Raw genomic sequence first — 26,596 nt, forward strand, 5'->3', positions numbered from 1 at the left:
TTGCAGCTCGGCGCCAGGCCGCTGGGCGGCGAACGCGTGCGCGGGTACCGGCTGGCGCTTCCGGCCCCGGCCGAAGTGCAGGTCGCCTCCAGAGGTCCCTGGCGCGAGGTATTCTGGGGCTTCAGCCGGGCGCTGTCGCAGTCTCCCGGGACCGCGTGGGTTACCCGGGAGGTGGGTCCGAGGCTCTTCCTGTGCCCAGCATCACGGCATCTCCTTAGAGCGCATCTTTGGGTCTGGGCCGCGGTGCTGAATAGGGGAGAAGGTTGCGGGTAGGGGGGAAACATCCCAGTTCAATAGATTTCTCCGCAGATCCTGTGCCTTCAAACCCTGCGAGCCCATACTTTAAAATAAAATGAAGAAATTAAGGCTTAAGGAACTAGAGAGTCGCCTGCAACAAGTGGATGGATTTGAAAAGCCCAAGCTGCTTCTAGAACAGTATCCCACCAGGCCGCACATTGCAGGTAGGGCGACTGGTTCACCACGCCCCTGCCTTCGCCGTTAGTCCAGTCTACTCTGTGATAAAAATAGAAGTTATTTGGATACAAAGAATGTCTAGAGAAAGTTAGCCCTAAGATCACCTATCGCGTTATAGAGTTCTTCCTTGACACTGCACCTCAAGGCACGCCCTCCACAGACGCACACACACTTTATCGTTTTCCTGTCTAGTTTTCTGCAGGTCCCTTAACACTGCCAGACACCTTTTTAATGTGTTTTGTTTTGTTTTGTTTTGTTTTGTTATTTCCTCTTCTCACGTTATAAACTCTTTGAGGACAAGGTATTTGTTGGTCTCGTTCATACTTGAATTCCCAGTGCCTGGAAGAGTTGCTGGTACTATTTAGGAACTCAGTAAATATTTGCTAAGTAAAGATCAATTTCCTATTGCAACTAAGGATTCTTGTGCTATACTGTGCCCTAGAAATGAATACTAAAGTTGATAGTGGAAAGACAGTTTAACAGAATCAGAGTATGTGCTGTATAAAGTGGGCGTGCATATTAATTTTAACAGATTTTTCTGAGCATTAGCATTGTCATTTCATGCCAGACATTGATAGCTGGGAGTACAAGAGAGAATACAGGAAAACATGTTTCTGTGTTACCGAAGTCATTGGAAAGCCTTAGAAAAAATATTTTTATTAGTTTTTGAGATGGGTGTTTCACTCTGTCACCCAGGCTGGAGTGCAGTGGCATGATCACGGCTACTGCAACCTTGACCTCCAGGACTCAAGTGATCCTCCCACCTAAGCCTCCTGAGCAGCTGGGACTATAGGCACACACCATCATGCCTGGCTAATATTTTTTTTATTTTTATTTTTTGTAGACGCAGGGTCTTGCTATGTTGCCCAAGCTGGTCTCAAACTCCTGGGCTGAAGTGATCTTCCTACCTTAGCCTCTTAAAGTGCTGGGATTACAGGCATGAGCCACTGAGCCTGGCTCCTTAGGAAAATTAATTTTCTGAGAGCACGTGCAAGGAAGAGTTTTTTCCAGTTCCAAAATAGTCGTTTCTAAGCTGCCAATGAAAGTCAAGGAAATACATGTGTATTTACATTTAAACTTCAAGATACTGTCATGATTCCAACCAAAAATTTGCACAAAACTACTGTGTCTAGGTTAAGACCAGTTTTCTGAAATAGTGACTTACTAGTCTTCTGACTGTAGTTTTTTTTAGTGGAATCCAATTTAAAAAATAGTAACAATCTGACCAAGTATGGTGACTCACCCCTATAATCCCAGCAATTTGGGAGGCTGAGGCAAGAGGATGACTTGAGGCCAGGAGGTCAAGATCAGCCTGGGCAACACAGTGAGACCCAGCTCTTAAAAAATAATAATAAATTAGCTGGGTGTGGTAGTATTCGCCTATAGTCCCAGCTGCTGTTACTAAGTCAGGAGATTGGCCTATAGTCCCAGCTGCTGTTACTAAGTCAGGAATCGCCTGAGCCCCGGAGCTTCAGGCTGCAGTGAGCTCTGATCCTGCCACTGCACTCCAGTCTGGGTGATAGAGATAGACTCTATCTCTGAAAAAAACAAAACAAAAAAAACCCCTCTGGATCCTCAGGTATCAATGACCAGCAGCCTTTACTGGATTCAGATATCTTCAGGGAGATGTCAGTGGTGATGTTATTCATGTTTAACCTTCAGTGTATCTAATACCCAGTAGTTCTATTATCAGGTCTCATTTTTAGATTGTGAATATACATGTCTGTAGATCATGAATAACTGTGTCTAAAAGCTATATTGTGGAGCTTATGGTGCTTGTGTTCTGGTGACAAACTTGTTAAAACAAATTTCTGTGGCTGGGCACAGTGGCTCATGTCTGTAATCCCATCACTTTAGGAGGCTGAAGTAGGAGGATTGCTTGAGTCCTAGAGTTCCAGACCAGCCTGGGCAGTATAGTAAGACCCTGTCTGTGTTTTTAAAAACAAAAGGAAAAAAAAAGGTTCTGTGTCTTTGTGATGCTAATGCTGGTTTGATAGTGGTTCCTAGTTTTACAGATTTCACAGATAAGTGAAATTTCAAATCAATTTTGGAAACTGTTACGGAATTGCCAAATTTATGTTGATGAGGAAGGATTTTTTTTTAAAACCTATTTACCCTTACCATTCTTTCATAAAACTATTTCAGCATCAAAAAAAGAACTGACAATGAGTGTACGGCAATGTTTTGAACAAGCTGAGGAAAAATTAAACATTTTGACTTTTTTTTCCTCATTTTACATCAGAGACTGGTCACAGTTTTGTCATTCTTGGCATTGCTAACAGAGACTATTTTTTGAGAACCACTGGTGAGTATTAGCCTCCTTTGTGGTGCCTCTTTACTACATACCAAATTATTATACCTTATCTTTTTTAAAAAATAATCTGGAATGCCATTTGGGAAAGGACTAAGTAATGCAAGACAAGAAATTATTTTAGAAAGAGTCATTTGCACAATTTGGTTTTAGTCATCAGCTTGCTTATTCTCTAGTTTTTATTTTTTAGCATGTATGCTGTATACAATCCATAACACTTACGATGACATTGAAAATAAAGTCGTTGCCGATCTAGGATGTGGTTGTGGAGTACTTAGCATCGGAAGTGCAATGTTAGGAGCAGGGTATGTAATGCACTGTATACTATTTGGGTATTGGGTGGGGGTATTGGGTGGTTTTAATAAGGAGCAGCAATGTGATTAACTGAATTATATTTATGAGACTCCACAGAATGAGATATAGGGAGCAAAAATCTGATACCAAATAGATTTTGAATGGGCAGAATATCCAAACAAACTACACAAAATAAATTAAAATGGTAAAAGCAGTAGTTCCTTTTATACAAACCTGAGTTTCCAACCTCTGCCAGTTTGGGAAATTATGCTACTGAAAGCAACACTTGACCGGGCACAGTGGCTCATGCCTGTAATCCCAGCACTTTGGGAGACCAAGGTGGGCAGATTACTTGAGCCCAGGAGTTTGAGACCAGCCTGGGCAACATGGTGAAACCCCATGTCTACAAAAAATACAAAAATTAGCTGGGTGTGGTGTCATGTACCTGTAGTCCTAGCTACTTGGGAGGCTGAGGTGGGAGGACTGCTTGAGCCCAAGAGGTTGAGGCTGCAGTGCATCAGGATGGCACCCCTACACTCATCTCGGTGACACAGCAAGATCCTATCTGGAAAAAAAAAGAAAGAAAACATTCTTATTTTGCTAATTGGGTTAAAAAGATATGTGGTTTTTTAAAAAAAGCTAATTTTGTTTTTGTTTTAACTTGGGAGCTGTAAGTCGCAACTCTTTGTGTTTTTTATTTATAGGTTGTGTGTTGGATTTGACATAGATGAAGATGCATTGGAAATATTTAACAGGAATGTGGAAGAGTTTGAGTTAACAAATATTGACATGATTCAATGTGATGTGTGCTTATTATCTAACAGAATGTCTAAGTCTTTTGATACAGTAATTATGAATCCTCCCTTTGGGACCAAAAATAATAAAGGTTTGTAACAAGAATCAGGTATATTGCTATATTTATAGACACATTTTTAAAACTATTTTTAAGGCCAGGCACAGTGGTTAAGGTGTGTAATCCCAGTGCTTTGGGAGGCTGATACAGGAGGATCCTTTTAGGCCAGGAGTTGAAAGCCAGCCTGGGCAACACAGTTAGACCCTGCCTCAACAACAAAAAAATTTTTTAATTAGCCAAGTGTGATGGTGAGCCTATAGTGCTAGCTATTCAGGAGGCTGAGGTGGAAGGATCACTTGAGCTCACGTATTCAAGGCTGCCATGAGCTATGAATGTGCCACTGTACTCCAGCCTTGGAGACAGCAAAACCGTGTCTAGAAAAAATAAAAACCATTTTTATCATTGACTGTTTGGGCTAGGTGATTTTATCACTCTTCATTAAACTAAGGGTAAGTCATTTTACTACTCTTCATTAAGTAAACCAATCTCTTACCTGTATAGTTCTTATAATTTAAATTTCAATTTGTTTAATGCATGGCTAAGAAATTGAGTTTTGTTTTTTTTTTTTAGACAGGGTTTCACCATGTTGGTCAGGCTGGTCTTGAACTCTCGACCTCAGGTGATCTGCCCGCCTTGTCCTCCAAAGTGCTTGGATTACAGGCGTGAGCCACCATGCCCGGCCAGAAATTGCGTTTTTCAACTTTTGTTTTTACAAATTTGTATTAAGTAAACAAAGAGTCATTTCATTCATTGTATGTCTCCCATTTGTTTTCAAGAATAATTTGCGTAACCCTTTTGAATGAATATGAAACATATAAAGAATTTTATACTTTTAGAACCTGTTTTTTAATGTCTTAACAGAAGCAAGGATTTCTACATGTGCCCATCAGTAGCAGTGACTCACTGTGGCTGTTAATTTTGTGTGTACCATGAGCAAGGAGCTTAGGAAGTCAGTGAGGGTAGGAAAAGACATGCATAGTTCAAAAAGTACATGGCCCCCACCAAGATGATTCTGAATACTATACATGTTTCCTTCTCCCCTTTTTGAAAGTCATTAATGTTGGAATATTAAAATTTTTACTTTAACCTTATTTAACCAAGACAGTTTAATTCTGGTTTTATTCTACCAATCTTAAAATAATATTTTGATATTTTATTTGTACGCTTATTGCTAAAAGATTTCAAGGTGGCAATTTTGAAGTTTGGAAGAAAATGTTTCTAAATCCTACTAATTTAATCTTCTATTTTGATAAGAGGTAAAGAGGAGCTTTTTTCCTACTCTTCACAGGGACAGATATGACTTTTCTAAAGACTGCTCTGGAAATGGCAAGAACAGCAGTATATTCTTTACACAAATCCTCAACTAGAGAAGTAAGTTCAAATCATGTGATGTTCACTGGCATTTATTTTTAAATTCATGACAGTGTTTTTAGGATTTGCTGTGAATACTAGATACCACAGTATCTATTTCTCCTGACCTTTTTGACATCTGAAACTTAGGAACTAAATTTTCCGCTTAACAAGCTAGCATCTATGATTGTTCTTTTTCCAAGTTATAAGACTGCTTTCCTCAAAGATTTTCAGACAGGAACTGTTGTCACAAGAGAGTATAACTCAGGAGTAGAGAAGTGTGTTATAACTAGCATTACAGTATGTTTTGGTTTCTCTGTAAGTCTTAGTTGATGCTTTTTGTCCCATTGTCCTTGTGTGGCCTGATGTACTTAATGGAGCCAGTAAGGCCAGGTTTTCAGAACACAGCCTGGAGCTAAACAGATCTGAGTTCAGAAATCATCTATTCTTATTTTTGCAGCATATAATACATGGAGGGGTGCATAAGTTGTATTCCAGGAAACTGAGAGGAGGGACAGTACATTTTTTTAGTGTGGGTATAACATGGTGGTTAGGAACAGAGATTCTGAAGCCAGACCAGACACCCTGGGTTCAAATCCAAGCTTTGCTGCTTCCCAGCTGTTACCTTGGTCAAGGTAATTGAGCTTCAGTTTTGTCATTTATACTGTTCTCACCTGTACTCTTTAAGTGTAAGGGACTAAGAGTACCCAATAGTTCGTAAGAATTGTGAGGATTACATGAGTTAATATTTACAAAGCACTTAGATCAGTGTCTGACATGTGTAACTGCATGTTAGTTATTATTTAAATCGTAAATGTATTCAAAGATTTTAAAGTGACTTTGTAGGAAAAAATACTTAATTCATATAAATACAAAAAATTCAGTTGGAAATAATACATTCTAGTTACATGGTAATCTGATAACCCTTTAAAAAGCATAAAATAAAACAGCTAAAAAAAGTACTGCTAACAATGAGCTGTGGTACAGTAGGCAAGCAACAGGACACAACATAGCTAGTGAATAAATCCTCACTCACTGTATGTGAAAGCAAACACCTGTAAATATTAGTATCCAAACGTGTTCCCAAGAACACCCTTAGGTTTGATGATTCACTAGGAAATCTCATAGGACTCAGCATATAGTCTTATTCATGACTATGATGTATTACAGTGAAAGGATATAGAGCAAAATCAGCAAAAAGAAAGATACATTGGGCAGAGAACAGGGGAAACCAGGGGCAAGCTTCCCAAGTCTTCATCCAGTGGAATAACACAGAACACACTTAATTTCCCCAGCATGAATTATTAACAACACATGTGAAATACTGCCAACCAGGGAAACTCATCAGAGACTCAGCACCCAGGACTTTTATTAGGAACTGATCATATAGCAGTTCCCTTTCTGACACATACTCAAACTCTATACGCCCAGTAGGAAAACAGGTGTTCAGCATCAACAGTGTTAGGCACAGTGAGACCCTATTATTAAGGGAGTAGGGAGTGGGAACCCTCCCAAAATCTAAGTTCCCAATCTCCAGTCAAGGGCCAAACTTGTAAGCAAGGCTTTCTAAAGATAAGCAGTCAGGCGTGCTGTGAACTCTTTTCTGCACAGCTTGGAGTAACACGAATTTTATACAACTCATATACAGTTCATGCAGTAAAATTGCATGAACTGAATTGCCCATGTACATAGATCTCTGCTAAATGGTTTCTAGGATAACTAGCTATATACATTAAAGAAATAATGCTACAGAAACCATGAGTACATTACACATCTCTGATAGATATCTGAAATAGTCATGCATCCCTTAACAACAGGGATATGTTCTGACTAATACATTCTGAGAAATGCATCACGAGGTGACTTCATCATTGTACAAACATAGTCTCTATGCTTCTAATCTATTGTTCCTAGGCTACAAACCTGTCAACATGTTGCTGTGTTGAATACCACAAGCAATTGTAACACAATGGTATTTTTTAATCTAAACATAATATAAACACCAAAAAGATAACGTGTTGTGCTATGATGTCAAGATAGCTACATCACTAGTCGACAGGAATTTTTCAGATCCCTTTATAATTTTATGGGACTACCGAAATATATGCAGTCCCTAGATAACCCCAAATGGCATTATGTGGTGCATAAATAGCTTTCTATCAATTGGATGTATTGTGTGATTTGGTTCCGATTGTTAAATATACCGAGATGGCTTGATTTCTTATTTTCAGAATACTATCCATTCAATTGAAATGTTTACAAGGATCTAGATTCTAATGAAATTTTAAGCTTAAAAACCCAATCTCAAGTATTAGCAAAAAGCAATTTTTAAAAGAATTATTTAAAAATCAGTTCATAATAACATATTATTTATGTTTAGCATATTCAAAAGAAAGCTGCAGAATGGAAAATCAAGATAGATATTATTGCAGGTAAGACAAATCTCAAAGCTAATATCCAAAAGAGCCAACATGCTTTCACTCAACCAAAACTGTCATGCAGGTGCTGAGGAAACATATTATAAAGTATACTTTACTGGGTGGTAAAATGTGCATGATTGGTAATAGATTGGAAATGGAGTAAAAGCAGAGTGAACACTTAGCCTGAGACTGTCTTAATTTATGCAATTTAGTGAAAATTTCTAATAGCATTCAACTATTTTGTCACTCCAGACTCAGGCAGAACACTGTAGCAGCACAATGATTAAAAACATGAGCTTGGAGTTGGTCAGATCTTGGTTTGAAATTCATTCATGGAAAATGCCACCTGGATAACCTTTCTAATTTTTTTTTTTTTTTTTTTTTTTTGAGGCAGTCTTGCTCCATTGCCCAGGCTGGAGTGCAGTGGCATAATCTCAGCTCACTGCAACCTCTGCCTCCCGGGTTGAAGCGATGCTCCTGCCTCAATCTCCCGAGTAGCTGGGACTACAGGTACACACCATGCCCAGCAAATTTTTGTATTTTCAGTAGAGACAAGGTTACACCATGTTGGCAGGGCTGGTCTCGAACTCCTGACCTCAGGTAGTCCTCCACCCTTGGCCTCCCAAAGTGCTGGGATTACAGGTGTGAGCCACCACACCCGGCCTCTAATTCCATTTTCTCCCATCCAAGTACTAACCAGGCCCGACCCTGCTTTGCTTCCAAGATCTGAAGAGATACATTCAGGGTGGTATGGCCATAGACTCTAATTCCATTTTCTAATTGCCCCTCGAATCAAATAACATTTATCTTTTTCTACTAAACATCAACACTATGAGTAAATTATATTTGATACATTTTTATTACTAAGTTAGGTAATAGTCACAAACATCAAAACAGGAAAGCATGTAACTAGAAGCTAATTATAATCTAAGCCTGAAATAAGAGTACAATAAGGGAACTTGATTTTTCACAATAATAAACAATGAATTGACACTGTAGTGTTAAATGTACAACTAATTTAATACTGTTCATAGTAATTTGTTCATCTTCCTGTTATTTTCAATGTTGTATTACTTACAGTTTTAGGTTTTTTGTTTTTGTTTTTGAGATGGAGTATCCCTCTGTTGCCCAGGCTGGAGTGCAGTGCTGTCATCTTGGCTCACTGCAACCCCTGCCTCCTGGGTTCAAGCAATTCTCCTGCCTCAGCCTCCTGAGTAGCTGGGAATACAGGCGCATGCCACCATGGCCAGCTAACTTTTTTATTTTTAGTAGAGATGAGGTATCACCATGTTGGCCAGGCTGGTCTCGGACTCTTGACCTCAGGTCATCCTCCTGCCTCAGCCTCCCAAAGTGCTGGGATTTCAGGCATGAGCCACTGCACCCAGGCAGTTTTGGGTATTATATGCAGTATGGAACAACTTTAGAACGTCCCAATAGACCATGCCAGAGCCTTGCTCCTCCTATTACTAAATTGGGTAATAGTCACAAACATCAAAATAGGAAAATCATATAACCAGAAGCTAATTATAATCTAAATTAAATGTGGTCCTCACACCATCAGCATTAAAATCCCTGGGATTTCCTTGTTAGAAATGAAGAATTTCTGGCTCCACCCAGACCTATTATATTAGAATCTGCATTTCAACAAGATCCCCAGGTGATTTGATTGCACATTAAAACTTGAAAGCTGTGACAGACAGGGGTAGATTCCTTGCCATCCCTCTAAAATAGATTGGTAGTAAAGAGTTCGGAGAATCTATTTTCTTTTTGAGACAGAGTCTTGCTCTGTCACCCAGGCTGGAGTGCAGTGGTGCAGTCTTGACTCACTGCAATCTCTGCCTCCCGGGTTCAAGCATTTCTCTGCCTCAGCCTTCTGAGCAGCTGAGATTACAGGCACTCACCATGCCAAGCTAATTTTTTTGTATTTTTAGTTGAGATGGGGTTTCACCATCTAGGCCACGTTGGTCTTGGAACTTCTGACCTCGTGATCCACCCGCCTTGGCCTTCCAAAGTGCTGGGATTACAGGCATGAGCCAGCACACACAGCCTACATTATTCTTTAGATGGAAGAAATATGAAAAATTGGTTTTCATTTTAGAGCTTAGGAGGAAAATAATTAGCTACTTACTACCATTATTAAACTCTGAGTTAGAAAATTTTGAAATAAGCACAGTTATTATGAGATTAAGTTAATGATATAAGCAATTAGGAAATTAAAAATAGAAAGGTACCATCATTTTCATAGGATGTACTTTTTGTCCACCTTTTATCCTTCTAAACTCTTCACTTATAACCTCAAATTACTGTATAAACAGCCATAATGGCAGAAATGCCAAGCTGCCATGGCCAATTCTGGGAATATAGCAAGTCACTACTTGGATAAGTTAAAAGTTCTAAAGGTTCAGTTTACCAGCACTTAATGTTTTTCTTAATTTGTTGTTTAGTCAAGGGTGGTAAATGTTAGGAAATACAATTTTATCTTTAGGTGGCTTTTGTTTTACAGAGCTTCGATATGACCTGCCGGCATCATACAAGTTTCACAAAAAGAAATCAGTAAGTCTTTTGATTTTGGCTGGACTACATTCGGTATTGAAAAGCTTTGTGGACCAGGCGCAGTGGCTCACACCTGTAATCCCAGCTACTTGGGAGGCTGAGGCAGGAGAATCACTTGAACCCGAGAGGTGGAGGTTGCAGTGAGCTGAGATTGTGCCACTGCACTCCAGCCTGGGCAACAGAGCAAGACTCAATCTCAAAAGGAAAAAAAAAGAAAAGCTTTGTAACAAGTAATTATTTCTAGTGTTTTCAACTTTCCTATGTAAATAAAGAAAGCCAGCCTAGGAGGCCCAATAAACAGCCTGTGGAAAGGGCCCATAGTCAATAGCTAATATTCTAGTTCTGTTTTAAATGCTCTGGGTACAAAAAGAAAACAAAACAAAAAACTATGTTTTTACTCTTTTTATATAGTATATATTTTATTAGTTTGTACTAATACATTCTCATATTACAAATGCAATTTAGCAGAAGAACCTTCCTTCTGATATTTGAATCATCTGAAATAACACAAACAGAACTATACATTCAAAAAAATTCTCATTTGGTTAAGAAAAAAGACAAGTTAAACAACAAAAAAACTTTTTCTTTCTCACAGGTGGACATTGAAGTGGACCTAATTCGGTTTTCCTTTTAAAAGCCCCCACAAACAAAAGTAGTTTAAAACCTATTTAAAATGAATAAAAAATTGGTTTACTAAACTACTGGTCTCCAGCACCATTTTCTGTTTTCTGTTGTTTGGATGCAGGTTCTTCTTTGTCTGTTTCTTCTCTTGCTCTTTTCATAGGTCCTATAAAAAAACAATTTTTGTTAAATTCAACATAAGTACTGCTCTATTTTAATACTGAGCACAATCACTAATAATGCTACTGTTGAAAAAGACATAACAACTTCCTTGCACCAATGAGAAAAGGTTTTTCTCTCAGTATAGACCATCTGACCTCTAGATTCATCTTCCAAAATATCCTGTCCCTGACTTATACTACAGCATGACTGAGGTAAATAATAATCCACAAAGGGCACTTATCCAGGAGTTGAAAAGCCAAATCCCTATTCTGTCTGACAAATCATTTATTTATGAAAGTACACATTTTCTCATGAAACTACCAAAGGACTTAGAAAAAACTTACCAGTTGCACCATTTTCATCATGTTCATCATCACTAGCAAATTTTGTTTTCTTGCCCTGAAACTGTACTTTTCCTTTACCAGACCCAGGCTGGGCAGCTTTATTACCCTTTCCTTTTCCTTTAAATCTGCGACCTGTATAGACACAATTGAGCACTTCGTAAAGAGTTTTTTTTTAAAGTCTCTTGTCAGTGTTTTTGAACACTGATTAAAGTTTTTGCTCAAGTAAATGGGTTAATCAAGCAGACTGTAAAAGAAAAATCAGAGTAAATGACCTTTTGACTTCCATTTGTTTAGGGATTCTTGTTGGTCTTCTATTATTTTTTTCAGTGCTTCTTTTTCCACCTCTCCTTCTAGTACTTCCCAAGTTACTTCTTTGTTCCTTAATTGTAGGTTACCATTATTTGCATCTTTGGCTTTACTCAATGCTTCCTTGGCTTTTTCTTTGAATAGAATTATCCCCTATATCAGAGACAGAAAATGAAAGCCACACCCTTAGTTTTTAGTCCCACAATTAATTTCTTTGTTCAAAGTAATTTTTTCTACCCTGCAAACCTGCCATGCCTTTACCAGTTTGAATTTTACTGAATATTAGAAAAGGTATGCTACAGAAGTAAAACTGCAGTCACCAATATGAACAGTCATTCATATGATTCACAAACTATCAGATATCACATACAGTAACAGTAACAACAAAGTAAATGATCAAGTAAAAACTAGTATAGTCCAGAAAGTATGACTTCACATCTAGTGACAATAACAACAAATGATCAAGTAGAAACTAATTTAATAAACGCAATTTTAAAATTACTTTCTACTAATTTTGTCTTCTACAAGATAAGTTTCTACAGATTTTCAAACTGATTGCTAAAAAGCATAGGAGTGTTTCCAAACCTCTTTTGCTCCTCTGACGAAGTCTATCCATTTTATTTCACCATGATTTGAGAAAAGGATGTGTAAATCTTCTCTACAGGTCTGATCATCTAAATCACCCGAAAATTTCAACAAGCATCCAATCTTTTCTTCTAGAGATTTCTATAAAAATATACAAAGTGATCAAAAAGTTTCTTAAAAGCAACAACAGACCAGATGACTGACACCACATCATACCTATATAAGAAAAAGACTAGAAACCAAAATGCCATTTTAAAGTAGTTTCACATAGTTGGTGTTTCTTTGTCATCATTTATTCTACAATGGCTTTCAATTTTAACTTATTTGATCTCTTATGCAACTGGTATTTAATTAGTTATAAACTACATAAGTCTGATTATTAAACTACCTTGGAAAATAATTTTAGGGAGTATTATTTATCATACTTCTAAAATTTTTTTATAGTCATCATTTTCCCCAAATAAAAATTTTTATTTGTAAATTTCTAAATGGAAATACACAACAGCATCTTATAAAAGTCAAAATTAAAAGTCACATTAGTATTAATCTATTATTAGAATCTTTAGAAGTTATAGAACATTTTCTCATAAAAATAAGTTCTAGGCATAAATGAACTTTTTCTGAGTATTTCAAAATATAATTTCCTGTATTTTATTTTTTATTTTTAGACAGGGTCTCACTCTTGTCACCCAGGCTGTAGCGCAGTAGTGTGATGTTGGCTCACTGCAACCTCTGCCTCCCGGGTTCAAGCAACGCTTTGTGACTCAGCCCGCTGAGTAGCTGGGAATACAGGCATACACCACCACGCCTGGCTAATTTTTGTGTTTTAGTAGAGACGGGGTTTCACCATATTGGCCAGGCTGGTCTCAAACCCCTCACCTGAAATGATCTGCCTACCTTTGCCTTCCAAAGTGCTGGGATTACAGGCGTGAGCCACTGTGCCCAGCCTTTTCCTTATTTTAAAACATATTTCTTATCCTTAGTTTTCTCTTTTCCTTCAATATAGTACCTGATATATAACTTTAGTGCAATGACTATAGGTAGCTTTGCTTATAATTTTTTTTTTAAAGACCTCAGACTTAAAACCTATTCATTTAACTTTGAATTACAGATGTACTAGCTACCAGTAATATATATACTTACCATTTCAGCATCTTCTTCTAACTTTTGTTTTGCTTCTTGCTCTCTACAAATAAAAATATTGTAATTATAACATATTTCCACTTAGTATATAAGAAAACAAAGTCCTAATAAAGTTAACCACTCGTGATCACTAAACTACTTAACCAAAGCCAGATGCCCTTAAGTTTTTTGATCATGCAATGCTAGACGGCAATGCAATTTCACCCCCAGACTGCCAAGGCAGCTTAAGATCTCAGTGTTTTACTAGCAAAGAGAAAGGCCTATTGCCAGTATTTTAGAGCTCACCAACTATACTTTTGCCAAAGCTTTAAGGAATTCAAATTATGTCACTATTAGTTCAATGTACTTACTGTTTAGCCCTTAATTTTGCTTCCACTTTATTTTGTTTCCTTTCTTCATTTTTTTTGGCAAAGTAATCATCCCTAAAGAACACACAGTACAGAGGCTAAGTTCATGAGAACAAAGTTAAGACTGCAGAATATTTTGAGTGACTTAAGACATGGCACAGCAATGAATGTTGTACACATTTACTACCAACATAGTCATCAACTAAAACTTCAAAATATGCCAAGGAAGTTAGTTACTCATGTTTTTTTAAATAACAGCCTTAATAAGGAAAAGAAATCCATATGCCACAAAATTCACTTTTAAAGTGTACCTCGAATGTTTTTTAGTATATTCAGAGTTGTACAAGCATCACTACTAATTTCAGAACATTTTCATGACCCCGAAAAGAAACCCCCTGCCCATTAGCAATCTCATGTTGATTATCATTTATCATTCATGTATGGGGGGGAAAAGTACATCAGAAGTCATACAAATAATATTTCAGTTCTCTATGGTGTTAATTTCACAAAAAGAGAAAATTCTAAAATCCCCAAGACGCAAGAATAACAGCAATGATGAAAACCATGTTAAATAATGTTTGAGGATTTAACACTGATACTATTGATCCATCACAGTGCATCTCTTAAGTCAATTAGGTTTTGTATATACCATTTAGAAGACTATACACAGTCTTCTAAAGTAAGGAACTATGGCCCTACAACTAAGTTTATCATGAAAATGCTCTGGTTCATCCCCATTTTCAGACACTTAGACAAACACACACACATACACACAAAGAATGTGATCCAAATCTCCAATAATCCTTTCTACTGTTAAATATATATATATATGCTATGAAAAATTAAGAGGAAAACTGCACTGATACATTTTCCAAACACATAAAAGCCCAAATTTTAATACCCAGCCTGACTAAAAGTTTTAGATGCAAAATCAGTACTAAAATATAACCTCCTTTAATAATGGCTAACAGTGGCTGGGTGCAGTGGCTCAAACCTGTAATCCCAACACTTTGAGAAGCAAAGGTGGGTAAATCGCCTAAGGTCAGGAGTTCAAGACCTGCCTGGCCAACATGGTGAAACCCATCTCTATTAAAAATACAAAAATTAGCTGGGTGTGGTGGCAGCCACCTGTAATCCCAGCTACTCAGGAGGCTGAGGCAGGAGAAGCACTTGAACCCGGGAGGCAGAGGTTGCAGTGAGCCAAGACTGCACCATTGCACTCCAGCCTGGGCAGTAAAAGTGAAACTCTTGTCTCCAAAAAAAAAAAAAAAAAAAAAAATTGCTAACAATGAAAAGGGACTGATGAACACTTTTCTTATAGTCTCAAAAGACTATAATTCTCACTGAGCAAATATCAAGCATTTCTCAAAGGATATCTAAAGATACTAAAAATCTTTAGCCTTAGAGGGGATGCTAATTCCATGCTCCTTACCCTAGTGTGTCAATTCCATATAACTGAAAGGCCAGGAGAAACATCAGCAAAAAGACTTACTTGAAAAGTATTAGCAGGTCTGTGTCTTTGTACTTCTGGCCAGGGGTCTCTACAAACTTCTTAGCAGATTCAATGCTATCAAACACAACAAAAATTGATCCCTATAAAAAGGAAGGAAAATATTAAGCTATGTCCCATATATTTTAGAACTAGAAAAAGTCTGTATCATCATACCTTAAATGCTTTATGCAGTGTTCTTCTCATCTGAATATTTAGTACTTGACCTTTATCTTCTAACCATTCTTTTATGTCATCAAGAGTTGCATCAGTTGGGAAGCCTTTCTGTGAAGAGTGAGAAGAAATGTACAAATAACAAATAATGACTTTTCAGATAAACAACTGGAGAGAATTTGATTTATATTATCTTGAAATGAAGCAGGATATACCTATCTATCTCTATTTCTCTCTTTAGTAATCACTTAAAAGCCTTGTTTAGCAGCCACAATTCTCCAGTGCAATAAAAGTGACTCATCTGGTATTTGCTTCAAAATAATTCCAAGCACTTTGGAGGCCAAGGTGGGCGGATCACCTGAGGTTGGGAGTTCAAGACCAGCCTGACCAACATGGTAAAACCCCATCTTAAAAAAATAATAATAATAATAATTCAGTTGAGGCAAAAATAAAACAAGATGATTTACGTGTTCTGCTAAGAACTACTAAAGCTGGGTGATGGTACATTCATTATTCAACCTATTTATATATGTATCTGATTTTTTCCGTAATAAACTATTTAAAAATACGCTAAAGAAAACTGCAATCAAGTTTAGCAGCTGATAGATAAGAACAGCTAATATGCTATAAGTGCTTAGAATATGCCAAAGATTTCATCTAATGGTATGAGGTGGTTTTTCTTGTTTTTCACAACAGTTCTACAAGGTAGAAAATATCCACGTTTATGAAGATAAAACTTAGGACCAAGCATGGTGGCTCACGCCTATAATTCCAGCACTTTGGGAGGTCAAGGTGAGTGGATCACTTGAGCCCAGAAGTTCAACACCAGCCTGGGCAATACAGGGAGATCCCTGTCTCTACAAAAAATTTTTAGCCAGGTATGGCCAAATTTTTAGTACAGCCACATATGCCTATAGTCCCAGCTACTCAGGAGGCTGAGGTGGGAAGATCACTTAAGCCCAGGAGGTCAACGCTGCAGTGAGCCATGATCACACCACTGCCCTCCAACATGAGCAACAGGACGAGACTCTGTCTCAAAAACAAAACAAAACAAAAAAACTTAAGAATATTACAAAAGGGCTGGGCGCCGTGGCTCAAGCCTGTAATCCCAACACTCTGGGAGGCCAAGGCGGGTGGATAACGAGGTCAAGAGATCGAGACGATCCTGGTCAACATGGTGAAACCCCGTCTCTACTAAAAATACAAAAAAATTAGCTGGGCATGGTGGCGCGTGCCTGTAATCCCAGCTACTCAGGAGGCTGAGGCAGGAGAATTGCCTGAACCCAGGAGGCAGAGGTTGCGGTGAGCCGAGATCACGCCACTGCACTCCAGCCTGGGTAGCAGGAGCGAAACTCCGTCTCAAAAAAAAAAAAAAAAAGAATAGGCCGGGCGTGGTGGCTCAAGCCTGTAATCCCAGCACTTTGGGAGGCCGAGGCAGGTGGATCACCAGGTCAAGAGATCAAGACCATCCTGGTCAACATGGTGAAACCCCGTCTCTACTAAAAATACAAAACATTAGCTGGGCATGGTGGCACATGCCTGTAATCCCAGCTACTCAGGAGGCTGAGGCAGGAAAATTGCCTGAACCCAGGAGGCAGAGGTTGCGGTGAGCCAAGATTGCACCATTGCACTCCAGCCTGGGTAACAAGAGCGAAACTCCGTCTCAAAAAAAAAAAAAAAAAAAAAAAAAGAATATTACAAAAGAATACAAAGTAATTAGTGAGGCTATGATTCCTGATCCCTTACTCTTCCCTACTCTGCTCTACTTTCTAAATAAATGTAAGATATTTAAATGCATTAAAGGCCCACTTACAATATAAACAGATCTGTTTTTTACATCATTTTTATACTCATCAGTCACTTCAGGCAGCGGTTTGCTTGGAGACCTTCTGATTTTAGTTTTATCTTCACTAATTTCCATGAGTTCTGCCTTGGATTTGCTCAATGCTTCCACAATTACATTAAAGTCTGTTGTTAGACGGTTCAACCTGAAGTGTACATATAAAAACGTAAGACTCAGCAGTAGCACTCACTGTAAACAGAAAACCAAAAGGTTATTTTTAAAAGCTTGTTACCTGTTGAATTTTATCATTATCTCCAAAGGTACCCAGCCTTCATCCAGCTTTATCTGTTCCTTTAAAAACTTGTCCCGTGGCAAATTGAAGTCTCCAAAATAATACTGTGAGATAATACAATGTATTTCAGAACACCGTATAATATGGACGCCAATCCTGACATTTCTTATTACTTTCCAGTACCAAGTTCTGTTATTTAAAAATACATGTCACAAGTTACAAAAGGCAATAAACATCTTCCCCAAATATACGATATAAAATGTTTACAATACAAATTAAAATACGATATAAAATGTTTACAATACAAATTAACAAAAAGATAAAACTAAAATTTCAATTACTTAAACAGCGTAACAGATGTGTTAATAGACTAGAAAGCCTTAAAACAAGGAAGAATATATTTAAAGATTATATGAAAAGCCTCTTGCAAATTACTGTGGAAAGCCTAGATGGTTAAAAGAACTGGAATAAACTGGTTAATCACTTTATTTTTTTTTTTTTGAGATGGTGTCTCACTCTGTCACCCAGGTTGGAGTGCAGTGGCATAATCTTGGCTTACTGTAACCTCTGCCTCCCAGGTTCAGCCTCCCAAAGTAGCTGGGATTACAGGCATGCGCCACTATACCCAGCTAATTTTTGTATTTTTACTAGAAACAAGGTTTCCCCATGTTGGCCTCAAACTTAAGTGATCCGTCTGCCTCGGCCTCCCAAAGTGCTGGAGTTGCAGTCATGAACCACTGCACCTGGCCTTCTAATTTTTAAATATTTAAAGGGCCAGGAGCCAGGCACGGTGGCTCACATCTATAGCTGAATCACGAGGTCAAGAGATGGAGACCATCCTGGCCAACATGGTGAAACCCCGTCTCTAAAATTACAAAAATTAGCTGGGTGTGATGGTGCATGCTTGTAGTCCCAGCTACTGGGGAGGCTGAGGCAGGAGAATTGCTTGAAACCAGGAGGCGGAAGTTGCAGTAAGCCAAGATCGCGCCACTGCACTACAGCCTGGGCAACAGAGCGTGACTCTGTCTCAAAAAAATAAAAATAAGGGCCAGGGTGGTGGTTCATGTCTAATCTCAGCACTTTAGGAGGCTGAGGTGGACCGATCACTTGAGGAGTTCAAGACCAGCCTAAACAACATGGTGAGATCCCAGCTCTACCAAAAAAAAAAAAAAGATCAGGGATGGTGGTACATGCCTGTAGTCCCAGCTCAGGAAGCTGAAATGGGAGGATCACTTGAGCCTGGCGGAAGCTCCAGTGAGGCATAATTGCGCCACTGTACTCCAGAGCCTGGGCAACTGAGACGCTTCCTCAAAAAAAGTTAATGTTTATTGAATATAAGCACAGAAGCACTCTCAATGTACAAGCAAAGGAAAAACCCAAGTATGACTATTTGGAATGCCAGAAGTAACAGAAAAAGTAAAAGACAAACAAATTTGTCAAGAATTCTTACAAAGAAGGAGGGTAAAAAGCGAACACTCAAATAGAAAACAGGTAAAGGATATTTTACTGGCCTGGCACAGGGGCTCTCAAACGTACTCCCAGCACTTTGGGAGGCTGAGCTGGATCAATTTCTTGAGGCCAGGAGTTTGAGAACAGACTGGCCAATGTGGTGAAACCCTGTCTCTACTAAAAATACAAAACTCAGCCACATATGGTGGTGCACACCTGTAATCCCGACTATGCATGTGGCTAAGGCATGAGACTAGCTTGAACCCGGGAGGTGGAGGTTGCAGTGAGCCGAGATCACTGCCACTGCACTCTAGCCTGAGCACAGAGCAATACTCTGTCTCTCTGTCTTAAAAAAAAAAAAAACAAAAAAAACAAAAAAAAACAACTGAGAAAATGTTCTCATCCCAGCTGAAAAAAAATAAGGACACTTATTTTTCAGAGATGGGGTCTGTCGTTGTTGCCCAAGCTGAAGTGCAGTGGTGCAATCACAGCTCAGTGCAGCCTGAAACTCCCAGGCTCAACTGATCCTTCCACCTCAGCCTTCCAAGTAGCTAGGACGACAGGCACATGCCACCATGCCCAGCTAACGATTTTTTTTTTTAATTATTAAAAATAGGGCAGGAGCAGTGACTCACGCCTGTAATCCCAGCACTCTGGAAGGTGAAAGCAGGTGGATCACTTAAGGTCAGGAGTTCGAAACCAGCCTGGCCAACGTGGTGAAACGCTGTCTCCGCTAAAAATACAAAAATTAACCAAGGATGGTGGTGTGCACCTGTAATCCCAGCCACTTGGAAGGCTGAGGCAGGAGAATCACGTGAACCTGGAAGGTGGAGGTTGCAGTGAGCCAAGATCGCACCACCGCACTCTGCATTCCAGCCTGGGAGACGAGTGAGACTGTCTCAAAAAAGAAAAAAATCATTAAAAAAAAGTACTGTAAACAAACAAAAAAACCAACCTCATTTCATTATTTATCAAAGAAATATAATTTAAAGCAATGAGACAGCATTTTTCACGGAACAAACTGGCTAAGATTAGAGAAAAAAAAGAAGAATACCTAGTATTTACTTGAACACAAGAGAACTAGACACGCAAATAGGTGTAAACTGACAATTATCAGGTTTTTTGTTTCTTTGTTTGTTTTTTGAGACGGAGTTTCACTCTTGTTACCCAGGCTGGAGTGCAATGGCGCAATCTCGGCTCACCACAACCTCCGCCTCCTGGGTTCAAGCAATTCTCCTGCCTCAGCCACCCGAGTAGCTGGGACTACAGGCACACACCACCATGCCCAGTTAATTTTTTTTATTTTTAGTAGAGACGGGGTTTCACCATGTTGACCAGGATGGTCTCAATCTCTTGACCTCATGATCCACCCGCCTCGGCCTCCCAATGTGCTGGGATTACAGGCTTGAGCCACCGCGCCGGCCTTATCAGGGTTTTTTTTTTAATGTGCATAATCCTGGAGCCAGCATAGCTCCTTCTAACAATTCTACCTTGAAGAAATCAATAAACATGTTTACTAAGATTTATATATATTTGTCAAAGAACGATTAGAGCTAAAAACAACAACAACAACAACAACAACAAATTAGATCCTACATATTAAAGAGGAGAAAGAATAAATTATTGATAATACAAAACTTCTCCACAAAAATGTATCCTATATTTAGTGGGGGAAACGGAAGGCAATAAAATCGTTAGAAATGTACCACTCTGGTGGTGGATGTTTGTAAAGGTGAAGGCACTATACTTGTGTGGAGGCAGGGGATATATGGAAAATCTCTGTACCTTCCATTCAATTTTGCTGTGAACCTAGAACTGCTGTAAAATATGAGGGCCACTAAAAAATTAGCATGAGCATGAAGCAAACGTCAAAAGCTTTTAACCTTGATTACCTCAAAAAAGTAGGATTTGAGAGTTGGCAGGTTGTGGGAGAGATATAACCTTTTAAGTATTAAACACAGAATTAATAACTTCTAATTTTTCTCCCCACAATCATAAAGAAATAAATAACAAAAAAGGAACACAGGACATGTTAAAAGCAGAGAGGTGTAGCTTAAAAAAAAAGCAGTTCTGAGAACTGCAGAAAAACCCCACACCAAACAATATGATCTGAGGGGTTCCTTGGCAAGAATGTAAGTTTAAAGATAATTTCCCATAAAACCATTATTGATACTGTAAAGGTTTTTTTCTTTTTAAATTATTATTAATAGAGTTTAATTGAACAAAAAATGATTTGCAAATCAGGCAGCCTCCCCAGCCAGAGTATGCTCACTAAGACTCTCAGGTTTCTTTCCATCACCCCTCCACCCCCCCAAAGAGTGTCTGGCTCTGTCATCCAGGTTGGAATGCAGTGATGTGATCACCTCTACCTTCCGGACTCCGCCAATCCTCCCATCTCGGCTTCCCAAGTAGCTGGGACTACAGGTAAACCGCTAACACACTCAGCTAATTTAAAAAAAATTTTTTTGAGGCCAGGCGCGGTGGCTCAAGCCTGTAATCCCAGCACTTTGGGAGGCCGAGGCGGGTGGATCACAAGGTCGAGAGATTGAAACCATCCTGGTCAACATGGTGAAACCCCGTCTCTACTAAAAATACAAAAAATTAGCTGGGCATGGTGGCACGTGCCTGTAATCCCAGCTACTCAGGAGGCTGAGGCAGGAGAATTGCCTGAACCCAGGAGGCGGAGGTTGCGGTGAGCCGAGATCGCGCCATTGCACTCCAGCCTGGGTAACAAGAGCGAAAACTCCGTCTCAAAAAAAAAAAAAAAAAAAAAAAAAAAAATTTGTAGAGATGGGGTCTCATCATGTTGCCTAGGCTGGTCTCTAACTCCTGGACTCAAGCCATCCTCCTGCCTCGGTGCTGCAAAGGTACAGAGGATCACCTGAGGTATTATGTTAACATAAACATAATACCTAACTGTGAAAGATACTTTATCAAAGTTCCTGGCTGGGTACAATGACTCACACTTGTAATCCCAGCATTTTCAGAGGCCAAGGCAGGCAGATCACCTGAGGTCTGGAGTTCAAATACAAAATTAGCCAGGTGTGGTGGTATGCTCCTATAGTCCCAGCTACTCAGGAGGCTGAGGCAGAAAAATTGTTTGAACACGGGAGGCGGAGGCTGCAGTAAGCCAAAATTGCTGTAGTGAGCCAAGATAGTGCCACTGCACGCCAGCCTGGCCAAAAGAGTGAGACTCTGCCTAAAAAAAAAATAAAAATAAAAATAAAAGTTACAATCGGTGAGAACTGCTTGGGCAGAGAAAAACTACTAGGATGACCAAAAATATAGTGTTATTTCACAGGGAAGGTACTTTACTAAGGATTTTTATGTTATTTATGTGTCGGGCATTCTTCTAAGTGCTTAACATTTTATTCACTAACGTAATACTCCAAACCACCTTATGAGGAAGGAACTACCCTCATTTTATATAAGACTATGAAGTTAAAATTTTATATAAGACTACGAAACTAAAATTTTTAAAAGATAACACTAGCTTATAGTGTTAACCTTTTGAAATGTTTGTACATCTTGAGTTTCATAACCTGGCTCCACCAATATAAAACTGTACATCATTATATGTTCATCTAAGAATCAAAGACAAGCCAAATGTTGAATATGTCCATATACTGAAATTAAATGTTCTTTCTCTATTTGTGTTGAGGTCGTCCATTTTCTTTCAAGGAACTTGTTTTTGCAGTTTATAGCACAGGAATCATACCTCAATTTGATGACAGATTTTGGCCTCCAGGGCAGCCATCTTTTCATTATCACCATTTTCAGCCATTATGGCTATCTGTAAAATTTATCAAATTAGCATAAAGTTATTTTTCATATAAAACTCAAGACTAGAAAGAGAATGTTTACAAAGCATTCATATCTCATTGTTTTCTTTAAAAAAAAATCAAGAATTTCTCATTTCACGAGTTCACTTTCTTTACTCAATTCTCAAATATCTCAACAAAGCAACACTTTGGAATAAGTAATGACAAATATCTAAAAACTATGAAAAAAGCTGCCCCTCTTTCAGTAAATCACTACCCCATCCTCTATAACAAGAAACTCTTTATCTCCATTTAGCTGGTCAAGCAAGCTTTAGGGAAAAAAAAAAAAAAAAAAAAACCTCCAATCCTGACCAAATATTTCCAGCTTCAAAAGATATTATCTTTCAGTATATCACTGTGCATTTGTTTCGTCTCGGTTCTTTTTTTTCTTTTTCTTTTTTTAGACAAGAGTTTCGCTGGCTCTTGCTGCCCAGGCTGAAATGCAATGGCATGATCTCGGCTCACCGCAACCTCCCCCTCCCGCGTTCAAGCGATTCTCCTGCCTCAGCCTCCCGAGTGGCTGGCATTACAGGCATGCGCCACCATGCCCGGCTAATTTTGTATTTTTAGTAGAGACGTGGGTTTCTCGATGTTAGTCAGGCTGGTCTTGAACTCCTGACCTCAGGCGATCCGCCCACCTCGGCCTCCCAAAGTGCCGAGATTACAGGCGTGAGGCACCAAGCCCTGCCTCATTTCTTTTAAAATGCAGTCACAGCTAACTTACCCAAATCTTGTTATCAGCAAGTTAGGTATCATAACTTTAAGGTGAAAAAAAATCCAAACACTCCAGTTCCTTAGATGCTCTATGCTAAGGAACATACGAAAACAAAAATTGGAGAACGTGGTCACACTGACACGACATGAACTGGGGAGGATGCCTACTAATTCACTAATACATTGGATAGTCAGTTTCCTGTTTCGCATTCCTGACATGAGCACTGCAAGGAAAAAAGGAGGCTATGATACTGGTTTGCTAGAAATTACAAACCAAGTCTTCTAATTAGAAAGTACTTGCCTCCAGGACTCTACTAAGCCACCCAGTCATCCCTATTGTACAAAAGTTATGTAAACAAACCATCAAGAATATTGCCATTAACTGACTCTAGTTATGAAGTGATATAGGTACACTTCTTGGAAGCATCACCTGACAACATGCAATTGCATTCACTACCCTGGAGGCACATAGGAAACACTTACTTGCATCGGGGTACTGCGTGATGCACATCCCCCTAGAGAATTTACTCAACGTTATGCATTGTCTTGTCTATCACAATCTACACTCCTAAGTTACTACCGTGATCTAGGGCCCCTTATAGAGCAAACCATGAGGTAAAGGAACTATTTCGTCCCTGCAAAACCTATTTGGCCTATCTAATTTTGGGACTGCGTTTCATCGTTTACTTTTCCAGAATGTACGACTGGAAGTGAAACATTACCCCGTTTTCCCGTTTCACACCGAAACCTGATGTGAGGCCCTAAAAGACCAAAATAGTGACGCTGGGGTGCACCTGCGGCCCTAAGTTCTTTGGCCTCCAGTCCGTCCACAGGCTCCACAGACGTTTACCCCGTGCCCACCTTCCCAGAAACTTACAGAGATGGCCACAAGCCTTCGGTGAGACTAGAACGCGGTGGGGGTAAGAAACCGAAAAGACGCAATGGGGATGGGGCAGCCACAGTCCCGCCTCAAAGCAATCGCTGAACTGCCTGGGCACCAGCCACGTGCCGGGAACTCCAGGTTCCCACAGTCCTCGCGGGGGCAGCCTCGCCGACGCCGGCGCCCTCTCCGCTCCGCCGCCTCCCCCTCCGGTCCGCCGCCGCCGGCTGCGGCCCACGCGGCGCTCGGCCTGAACGTGAGGAAAGCGAGAGGCTGCCGAACGCCGCGAGAGGAAGTAGGGAACGGAAACGCGCCGTCGCGCACCAGCAAAGTGGGCCCTTTTGTAGCTTCTCATTAGCCACCGAGAGTTTCTCACCTTTAAGGTTCTGGTCCCACAGAGCCGCGCCACAGGCTCACAAACAGCAACACCAACGACTCGACTCCCCAGCGCAGCCGGCCGGCCTAAAGCGCTCAAAAAAGATGGGGGCCGTCCCGGCAGTCCTTGCGGCCTGGGTGGGCGGGGCCACGGACAAGCTGGAGCAGTCCTTGTGCTCTGAGCATGCGCGGCTGCCGCGTGCTCCCAGGGGCCCTGGAGTCCCGCCCTTAATCCTACCTAGCAGATTGGGTTGAAAAGTACCGCAGGGTTTAGGGGGATGGCTACTAGTTTGTGTCAACGTAATACATTTATTTTTAAGTATTTCTGGACAGCATCTGTACCCAAGACCTTCCTTTGGCTCTCCATTCATGTGAAGTGTTTTGGCTTTTTTTTTTTTTTTTCAGATTATGTTTTCCAAAAATGTGTGTAAATACACATACACATCGTGTTGTAGTACTTCTCAAAAAAAAAAGTGAAATTTTAAAAAAAGTCAAAGATCCTCCTGCTGTCAAACTGTGATCTTGGACAAGTTGTTCAACTTCTCTGTTCCTCAGGTATAAAGTAGGGCCAATAATAAATACCATCTCGTTCATACAATTGCTGTGAGCATTCAACTTGATGCAATATTGTCAACCTAAAGGGAAAAACTGAGGCAAAATTAATGTAAGTAAAGAGTTTATTTGAGCCAAGTTTGAGAACTGCCACATGAAAGCATGTATTCAAATTGCCTTGAATATATACTCTAATTAACAGCACTTACAAGTAGGTTTTTAAAGCAGAAAGAAGAGACAGTTCCTAAATTGTTTACCAGTAACATACATTAAAATAACATAAGCTGTTGATTGGCTATACATTGTTCTTTGTATCACAAATTCCAAGAACATTAATATGGATGAAGCAGCTAGTAAGGAGCAATGTGACTTTAAACAATTGCCCCCCAAGCGTGATTGATACAGTCTGGCTCTATGTCACCACACAGATCTCATCTCGAATTGTAATCCCCATAATCCCCACATAGGGAGAGAGGAACCACACACAGTGGGAGGTGACTGGATCATGGGGATGGTTTCCGCCATGTTCTGGTGGTTTTATAAGGCAGCTTCCCCTGCTCTTGCTTGCTCCCTCTCACCTGCCACCACGTAAGACATGCCTCTTCCCCTTCCACCATGATTGTTAAGTTTCCTGATGTCTCCCCAGACATGTGGAACTGGGGGTCAATTCAACCTCTTTTGTTTATAAATTACTCAGTCTTGGGTATGTCTTTATAGCAGTGTTAGAACCGACTAATATAGGGATGTAGGGACATGATTGAAGTCCCAAACTCATCTCTCTCTGGCCTGATAAATTTTGCATACCTCACATAGTTCAGACTCCTCTGGGCTCTTTTTCTTTTCTTAAGGCCAATGAGAAAAAACATATTGAACCGGGTTGTGCTCAGGTAGTTTAAATTTAAGCTAATTAGATTCTCTTTTCTCTACTCAACGCATATTTATCTAGTCTCTTATTTTGTGCCAGACACAATTAAAACCTTAATTCTTGTTTTGATAAGTCACTGAGAATATAAGTATTTAACAGAACAAATCATATGAGTGTCAGGGTACTCTCATTCATCCATTCAGCAAACTGTTTATTACATGCTAGTTAATGTGCTGGTAGGGAGGCATAACACTGGGAATAGAAAGAGCCAGGCTCTGCCTAGAGACAGAGCCACCTGAACAAATATAACTGCTTCTTTAGGCCCCATAACATCTGGGCAGAACTGCAGGTACAGCCTATTATCAGAAATCACACCAGCTAAAAAATATTTATTTCATGTTTCCATCACACCAGCTAAAAAAAAAAAAAAAAAAAAAAA

General features: G+C 39.6%; 2 protein-coding genes across 6 annotated transcripts; one reads left to right on the top strand and one right to left on the bottom strand.

Annotated features, from left to right (window-relative positions):
* Positions 1-50: 50 nt before the first annotated feature.
* On the top strand, positions 51-10,928 carry METTL5 (methyltransferase 5, N6-adenosine). 5 transcript variants are annotated; one of them, XM_039469974.2, is made up of 8 exons: positions 51-108; positions 310-461; positions 2,976-3,090; positions 3,784-3,965; positions 5,221-5,303; positions 7,663-7,714; positions 10,206-10,255; positions 10,851-10,928. In XM_039469974.2, the coding sequence occupies exons 2-8, from the start codon at positions 353-355 to the stop codon at positions 10,887-10,889; spliced, it is 630 nt and encodes a 209-aa protein (XP_039325908.1). In that variant the 5' UTR covers positions 51-108; positions 310-352; the 3' UTR covers positions 10,890-10,928. The 5 variants fall into 5 exon arrangements, with proteins under 5 accessions (XP_039325908.1, XP_039325907.1, XP_074255606.1 ...); XM_039469973.2 differs by having other exon boundaries at positions 57-171; XM_074399505.1 differs by lacking the exon at positions 51-108 and having other exon boundaries at positions 115-461.
* Positions 10,643-24,865, bottom strand: SSB (small RNA binding exonuclease protection factor La). Its single transcript, XM_003921892.4, has 12 exons — positions 24,742-24,865; positions 22,669-22,743; positions 17,502-17,605; positions 17,240-17,414; positions 15,430-15,537; positions 15,256-15,356; positions 13,767-13,838; positions 13,417-13,459; positions 12,274-12,414; positions 11,655-11,841; positions 11,383-11,514; positions 10,643-11,042 (listed from the first exon to the last, which is right to left on the bottom strand). The coding sequence occupies exons 2-12, from the start codon at positions 22,732-22,734 to the stop codon at positions 10,954-10,956; spliced, it is 1,218 nt and encodes a 405-aa protein (XP_003921941.1). The 5' UTR covers positions 22,735-22,743; positions 24,742-24,865; the 3' UTR covers positions 10,643-10,953.
* Between the last annotated feature and the right edge of the window lie 1,731 nt (positions 24,866-26,596).

This window comes from Saimiri boliviensis, chromosome 5 (assembly GCF_048565385.1).
Source record: "Saimiri boliviensis isolate mSaiBol1 chromosome 5, mSaiBol1.pri, whole genome shotgun sequence".
In the NCBI taxonomy this organism is placed as follows: Eukaryota; Metazoa; Chordata; class Mammalia; order Primates; family Cebidae; genus Saimiri; species Saimiri boliviensis.

What these genes read in the sequence shown, in the direction of transcription:
- SSB (XM_003921892.4), bottom strand. Translation starts at nt 22,734, where the DNA reads ATGGCTGAAAATGGTGATAATGAAAAGATGGCTGCCCTGGAGGCCAAA. An exon ending in TCGTCAGAGGAGCAAAAGAG is followed by an intron (nt 11,842 to 12,273) that starts GTTTGGAAACAC and finishes TCTCTGATATAG; the next exon opens with GGGATAATTCTATTCAAAGA. An exon ending in TGATGAAAATGGTGCAACTG is followed by an intron (nt 11,043 to 11,382) that starts GTAAGTTTTTTC and finishes GTTTTTTTATAG; the next exon opens with GACCTATGAAAAGAGCAAGA.
- METTL5 (XM_039469974.2), top strand. Translation starts at nt 353, where the DNA reads ATGAAGAAATTAAGGCTTAAGGAACTAGAGAGTCGCCTGCAACAAGTG. An exon ending in AGTGCAATGTTAGGAGCAGG is followed by an intron (nt 3,091 to 3,783) that starts GTATGTAATGCA and finishes TTTTATTTATAG; the next exon opens with GTTGTGTGTTGGATTTGACA. An exon ending in CAAGATAGATATTATTGCAG is followed by an intron (nt 7,715 to 10,205) that starts GTAAGACAAATC and finishes TTTGTTTTACAG; the next exon opens with AGCTTCGATATGACCTGCCG.